The sequence below is a fragment of the Tarenaya hassleriana genome, unplaced genomic scaffold (genome assembly GCF_000463585.1).
Source record: "Tarenaya hassleriana unplaced genomic scaffold, ASM46358v1 Cleome2, whole genome shotgun sequence".
NCBI lineage: Eukaryota > Viridiplantae > Streptophyta > Magnoliopsida > Brassicales > Cleomaceae > Tarenaya > Tarenaya hassleriana.
In genome coordinates, this window is record NW_010965372.1 from 2,877,692 (window position 1) to 2,884,672 (window position 6,981).

General features: G+C 35.1%; 3 protein-coding genes across 5 annotated transcripts in view; 2 read left to right on the forward strand and 1 right to left on the reverse strand.

The window, feature by feature from the left end:
- The window catches only part of LOC104811915 (phytolongin Phyl2.2-like), a 1,552-nt gene extending 800 nt beyond the window's left edge, over window positions 1-752 (reverse strand). Inside the window, exons 1-2 of one of the 2 annotated variants that reach the window (XM_010538780.1) lie at window positions 669-706; window positions 37-501 (exon numbers count right to left, since the gene is read on the reverse strand). In XM_010538780.1, the coding sequence (XP_010537082.1) occupies window positions 37-500 (464 nt within the window). In that variant the 5' untranslated portion in view covers window position 501; window positions 669-706. Of the gene's footprint in view, window positions 1-28 lie in introns of both variants that reach the window. The other variant, XM_010538779.2, reaches the window with a different exon arrangement.
- Window positions 753-1,170: 418 nt separating this feature from the next.
- Window positions 1,171-3,216, forward strand: LOC104811914 (RNA-binding protein 24-like). 2 transcript variants are annotated; one of them, XM_010538778.1, is made up of 7 exons: window positions 1,174-1,260; window positions 1,825-1,861; window positions 2,139-2,322; window positions 2,466-2,595; window positions 2,684-2,753; window positions 2,855-2,891; window positions 2,969-3,216. In XM_010538778.1, the coding sequence occupies exons 3-7, from the start codon at window positions 2,149-2,151 to the stop codon at window positions 3,044-3,046; spliced, it is 489 nt and encodes a 162-aa protein (XP_010537080.1). In that variant the 5' UTR covers window positions 1,174-1,260; window positions 1,825-1,861; window positions 2,139-2,148; the 3' UTR covers window positions 3,047-3,216. The 2 variants fall into 2 exon arrangements, with proteins under 2 accessions (XP_010537079.1, XP_010537080.1); XM_010538777.1 differs by lacking the exon at window positions 1,825-1,861 and having other exon boundaries at window positions 1,171-1,260.
- A 3,030-nt stretch (window positions 3,217-6,246) lies between these two features.
- Window positions 6,247-6,981, forward strand: part of LOC104811916 (membrane protein of ER body-like protein) — a 5,340-nt gene continuing 4,605 nt past the window's right edge. Inside the window, exon 1 of the mRNA XM_010538782.2 lies at window positions 6,247-6,717. Within this exon, the coding sequence (XP_010537084.1) occupies window positions 6,330-6,717 (388 nt within the window). The 5' untranslated portion in view covers window positions 6,247-6,329. The remainder of the gene's footprint in view (window positions 6,718-6,981) is intronic.

The window sequence follows — 6,981 nt, forward strand, 5'->3', positions numbered from 1 at the left end:
AAGTGCTTTGCCCGTCGTGGCGTCCTCCCCGCTCTTCGTCCTTTGGAGGAATCGATGCTCGTATTCCGACTACTATCCATCTCTACGCTCTTTGGAGATCCCAACAAATCCATATCCAAATCCACGTCAATACCTACGATCGCTGCGAAAACGGGATCGAGTTTTGACTGGAGACAATGCGAGGTGAGGTTATCCAAAGAATCGACCGATTCGGATTTCATCAGATCTTTCATGATTGATTTTAAGCGATTCAAGAGCCATAGACTCTCCGATTTCTCCATATCTTCATCAAAGATGGCGAAATACACAAACGGATCATCGATCGAGAAAGCGTACGTCCTTTTGCGGACTGTATGAGAGAACATGGAGTGATTCGGAGGCGAATTCTCGATGCATCTCAAAGCTGTGGCTTCGATTCCAGGCTCCGAAGAGAACTCAGCGAGGACCACCATTCCCTTGGCAATGCAAGTGTAGAACAAGAGACTCGGATTCGAAATCATTCTATTGATTCAAGCGAAATAGAACCAAATCCGATACGATCCAATGGAAATCCCCAGAGGAAAACACGGGACGATCTCCAAGTCAGATTTCCATTGGAAATTCCGAATCGAAACAGAGAAAATGATGCGATCTCGATCAAACAGAGAGCGAGATTTCTGAGATTTTACCTCTACAGGTCCATTCTCTCTCTCTCTCCTCCTCCTCTTCCTCTGCTCAATCTTTTTCTCTCTCTAGTCTTTGCCAATTTTCTAGGGAAACAAACAAAAATGGCGGAGGGGAGATCAAGTGCTGGAAAAACTGAAAAAGAAAATGGAAACAGAATAACGACTCACGTTTCATAAACACCCTCAGGTAAGTCGATATTTACATAAATACCACAGCATTCATCAGCCACGTGTCATAACAAAGTCCTTTCACGGCCCAAGCCCGTAAACAAATGATGTGGGACTACAACTTCTTAGGCCCACACCCAATCTTTTCAAGGCCCAAGCCCATAAACAAGGTTCCAAGCTCTTGGAGTCTTCATTCCCGATCAAATCACAAATCAGATTCCTCCTCCATGACCTTTGTTCTTCCCCGCCCGAAGTTCTAATCTGAAGAAAATCCACTCGATCAACCCGTTCGGACTCTAGCGATATTCCGAAGATGATCCTCCTTCCTCGTACCGGAGACAAGACGAATCTCGGTGGATCTCTGATAACTTCGGCGGAGGCTTGTCGAGATCCGGCGAGGGTTAGTGACCATTCAGAAATCGGACAGGTATCTCCTCCTTTTCAGACATGAACTAAGATTACGAGAAAAGCGGTGGTGAATCTCTCTTCACAGATGGTTGAATATTTAATTCCGGAATTCTGATTGGCGGAGGATCTTTAATTCCGTTTTCTGCGCTCTAAACAACCAATCATGTTTACTTAACAAAATCTAAAATTCAAAACTTGAACTTCATCTTTTTTATTACTAATATTGATACAACGATAATACCAAATCAAAAGCGGAAGATTTAGTTTAAGTTTGGATATATCTCATTCTCTGATTAATAAATATAATTATTCGTTTATTTACATAACCAAAACGAAATAGAACTTCTAGTCGTTTGTATAATCTTGCCATGACTAAGTAGAAAACATTGTCTATAAATTCGGATCTCTGTTCACTGTTGTTTGTCTTGCTTGTGTTTTCTGTTCAAGTAAAGAGTAACAGCATTCGTCTCCGCTCGTGTTGGTTTGTATCATATTTCAAGTTTCGTGCTTTGAGCTGCTAATTCCCGGGTTTTCATTGAATTATCTCTTCCGTTGCAATTAGAATTCGGATTGTTTTCTGCAGAATTGATAGAGAAGATCGTGCACAGGACAAACCCTAGGTAGTTTTTCGATTTACCGATTATGTATTCGAGTATTTGTTGTTTTCTGGACAGAACTTTTGTCTGAGTTATCCAAACTTGGTAATTCAACCGGGAAAACGGGACGCAAAGCGTATGTCCCGCCCCGAGTTCGAACCTCAAGTTTGGTAAGGAGCGTATATTCCAAATCACTTGGCTCCAGTTTCCGGGATTAGTGTAGTCCTTGGTGTCTGAGTTGTGTTACTAGTTTCTGGGTTCTTCTCCGTGTTTTTTTCAAAGGTTGTTTGTCTTGTTCCAGAATCAGAAACATGTCCCAGCAGAATCACAACACAGACACGACACACACTAAGATATTCGTGGGAGGGTTGGCTTGGGCGACAAGGACCGAAGGTTTGCGTCGTTTTTTCGAGCAATTCGGGGAAATCACCGAGACCCTCGTGGTCTGTGAGAGACACACCGGACGATCCAAAGGCTACGGTTTTGTAAGTTCTCGTCTTGTCTTTTCATCCGTACGGGTTCTTGAATTGTTTTTTTTTTCTCCTCGCGTTTGATGGATGGTTATTATCTAGTGCGTATGATATTCTAGGGTTTATGTAATTCACGGCTTCGGCACTCGTACTTGTAGGTCACGTTTGCAGAAGCTAATTCCGCGGCGAGAGCGTGTCAAAATCCGTACCCGATTATCGACGGGAGGCAGGCAAATTGCAATCTTGCTTACCTCGGGGCTAGGAGGAACAGCCAATTGAATCAAACAGGTTAATTTCAGCTCTTATTTACCGTTTTATGATCTGATCGCATGAATTATATAACTGTTGAGGCCTTTTCTCTGTTTTCTAACTGCAGGCACGGGATCTAATGCACCGATTTATATTCTTTATCACCACCACGAGGCATACGCTCCATATACTCAATGGTAAATATATATCATCTCTCGTATATATATATATATATACACACGTATATGCTGTGTGCAAAACCATGGCTAAAACTGGGTGTCTTTTTTGTTGGGTTTAGGTATTATCCGTACATGGCATCGCCACAATACGACCAGGTGAGTATTTCTACGTGTGAAAAAAGACGATACTTTTCATGAGACACGCCCTTATGAAAATATGGATTATTGTGCAGAACTATTACTACTACCTGCCGCAAGATTGGCCGTACATGAGGAATCACATGTACGGACAGAGCCAAATCGGGCAATGAAGGAGAGGAACCATTTGCATCTGCTTGAAAGACAACGAAACCCATAGTTCGGTCTTTGGTTCTGTTTTAATGGAGCTTCTTTTACCTCTTTTCTTCGGAAATTATATAATTAGTTGTAATAACAGTAGTGATTATTGTTAGGGTAAAACCATAAAAATTCATCAATTAACAAAGTTTCTAAATTTTTTTGCTTAATAAATTTATCTTTAAATTTGTAAAATTGTCATTATAATTTTTAAATTTATTAATTGATCTGAGATTGATTCAAAAAATCAAATTAAAAATTATAAAGATAATTTATAAATTTACGAAATATAGTGATATATTTTGCAAGTGTCATTATAATTATAATTTGTAAGTTTATGCAGATAGTAGAGTATAGAAAGTGGAATATTTTAGGTTCACTCAATTTTAGTAATTTTTTATATAACGCGAAACCCAAGTAAGCGAACGCTAGTGGAAATTAGGGATTGCCATTCGGTTTGATTACCAGTAAACCGAAACTTATGAATGGAAGATGAATTGAATCCAATTTGATGCAAAAATATTTTTATAATTCAATCCGAACTAAATATAAAAATGACAGGAATTTTTTTTTTAAAAAAAGAAACATTTTTATCATTTTAAACCGAAACCAAATCGAATTCCAACCCAGCCAAATCTAACATAAAATTCGAAGGGATAGAATTGAATCCGAACCGGAAAAAACTTTGAGAGATATTATCAAATAAAGAAATGGTTGAGAGGTTTTCGGAGCTTTTGTCGAGAATCTTCCTTCAGAAAATGACAAACAAAGACCGAGGAATACGTTGGATAGATTTATGGCAACGTTTATAACGTTTTCTTCTTCTTTTTTTCCTGTCTTGAATACGACGTCACATTGATAGATATTAGAATTATTTTTTTTTTTAAATAATGATTGTCGTGTATTCGAGCACTGTTAATTTTGAAAGCTTTCAAAATAATCTTTATCACCAATATATATACATATATATCACAAACACATTCATTGAGATTTTTATTTCTCAATAAACTTATAAAAAATATGGATCACGAGATTATTCATAAGGGATAAAATCTAAACATTATCACATATTATCAGAAATTTTATTTGTTATAGTCAAAGGTTTTGTATAGGATAACTATAATGTAATATTATAATATTAAATAGGGAGATTCACATATTAAATATTGAACTTTAACCAAACTTCCAAATTAAATACTTAACTATCCCACTTCCAAATTAAATACTCAACTATATTGAAATTCACAAATAAAAACTAAACTTTTCAAATTTTAACATATACCTAAAGGATAATCCAAAATAAAACCCTTTACTTTTTTTTCATCACAATTTAAACCCTATACTTACATTGTTAAATTAATGTACTAGTTATTACCTAGTACTAAATAAAGTTAAACTTTTTATAATTACATTGTTAAATTAATGTACTAGTTTTGAAAGTGCATAGGTACAAATATATCATTTTTATTTAGTATCTGATGTATTTTCGTGTCATTCTATCCAACAACCCAAAAGTTGAATGGGCCATGGTCCATTTCATCCAAGGTAAGGGCGTGGTGCTGATTTAGTTTTAATTGTATAAATATGGAATTTAAAAAATGAAAATTAGAAACTAATAAAATGAACACTATAATCGGGAGTGAAACTAAAAAGAAATTGTCATGAGATATTAATATTATAATAAATATAGAAAATATTAATTTAATATGATCATGTGTGTAAAATAAATATTATTTGTACTGATTTTATATCATCACAATATATATGTTTTCATTATATTTTTATTTTATTCATAATAATTTACTTACGGATGCTAATGATCCAACTAATCATAATCATATTACTAATTTTAGAGTTTAGAAAGTCATTTTTTTCGTTTGGTTATTTATATAAATATAAAGCCGTTCCCTTTCATCTGCTATTTTTTCCGAATTGTTTAGGTATATATTAATCTTAGCAAATACGCAACGCGCACATTTTCTCGGGTTATATAATTTAAATATATATATATATTTGGAATTATCGATAGAAAACATTGACAATTGTTTGTTGAAAACAAATAAATCAAACAAAATATTAAATAGCCATCGACTTTTCTTCTCCGGGTGGTTAGAACTAAATAAATAAATATATCCTCGTGCCGAAAATTTTAAAAATATACATGTATAAACATATACACACACATATATATATATATACACCACGATATGTACTTGAGGCCCGCATTCACATTCCAGTGGAATAACAAATGAATAAAATATAAATTTAGTATCCGGGTGGTTAAGACACAATGAATGCACCGCAACATGCAATTATGTTTTTCATGTGATAAAGATGATGTAAAAAATATGGAAATAAATCTTCAACCAAATCTATATTTTAAGTTATCCATATCTCACCATATATGTTATATTCATACATAAATTGTGTTGACAATCCTCTGTGTGATTATTGTTTCAAAATTCCATCACGATGAGTACTATTTAAATTTAATATATATAATCAATAATATCTACACAAAGACCTGACTAAAAAACGATCGAGTCCAATTCACACCAGATAATACAATGATATATGTATGCATTTAATTCTATGAATTTTAAATTCATCTGTCATCTGTTATTGCAGACAGCTATCACGTAAGAAATAATATATTAGTTTTTAAATTAACAAATAGTTATATTAAATATTAAAATATGTACAACAAATATCTCAATTCTTTAAATTAAAAACAATTTCTTATTTATCTACTATATCATTCGAATAAAATTATTTTCTAATAAAAATTGTTATATTCTGTCAAAATTCATGTAAAATAGTTGTAAATAATTTGAGTAGTATTATGGATTGTGTAATCAAACATAGTGTATAACATTGTTTTCAATTTTAAAAACTGAGATATTTATTCGTCATTTGATCGTATTGTTTATTAATTTTAGTGTACAAGTTAGAAATTTTTTTATGGGAAATTTCAAAAAAGAAAAAAAGAATGCATACATGAAAACTAAACATAAAAAGATTAAACAAACAAGGAAAAATCAGACTTAGAAACGCGGGATTAATAATTGTAGTTTAAAATAATAACAAAAATGGCAGCTGTTTTGAGATATTGAATTAAGTTCTATTAATATATAAATTAATTATAAATTTTTTTCCAACTTCATCGATACTGTTGAATTAAAAGCCGAGGAAGACGACCCCATCAATCTCTCTGATTCTCTCCTTTTGGCCCTCGTTGTCTTCTTCGCCGCCATTTCGATGGGATCTAACGCCGAACTCGAAGTGCCCACCACGACCAAGATTCCCCAGACGCAGTACGAGGAAGATGGTGAAGACGATGAAGTCGGGGACTTGGAGAGGAAAGCGCCGTCGCTTCGCCGGGAGAAGAGGACCATTAGTACGGACAGCAGCACCATCACCGTCACCACCAGTGGATCGTCTTCTTCGAGCTCTTCTTCCTCTGATGGTACGGACAGTTTCTGTGCGGATGTGCCCAACGTGAAGGAGCTTAGCGTTGACCAGAGCGACTCGGTGGCGGCGGAGAATTCGCCGGCTCCTGAGTTGCCGGAGCAAGACAAGGAACTTGGGTTTCACGGGGAGCACAGTGACGAGAAGAATGGCAGCGTTTACTTCGACGGAGAACAAGGTTAGTCAGCATGTCCGAGAAAAGTTCTTACCTTTTAGTTGAAATTTCTGGGTTCAAGGTGTTTTGGGTGGGTGGTTTATGGAAATTCAAGAAAACGACCGCAAATTTCTGTCTTGTTTGAGCTTAATGTAGTGTTTTTGCGCTTGTTATGTTCCTTTTTTTTTCTTGGAGATTTCGATGTCTTGCCTAAATCATTCGAATTGATTGGGATAATCAGCAAGAAACGGTTGGTAAATCACTGGTTTAATCCCGAAAGTTCGTGTA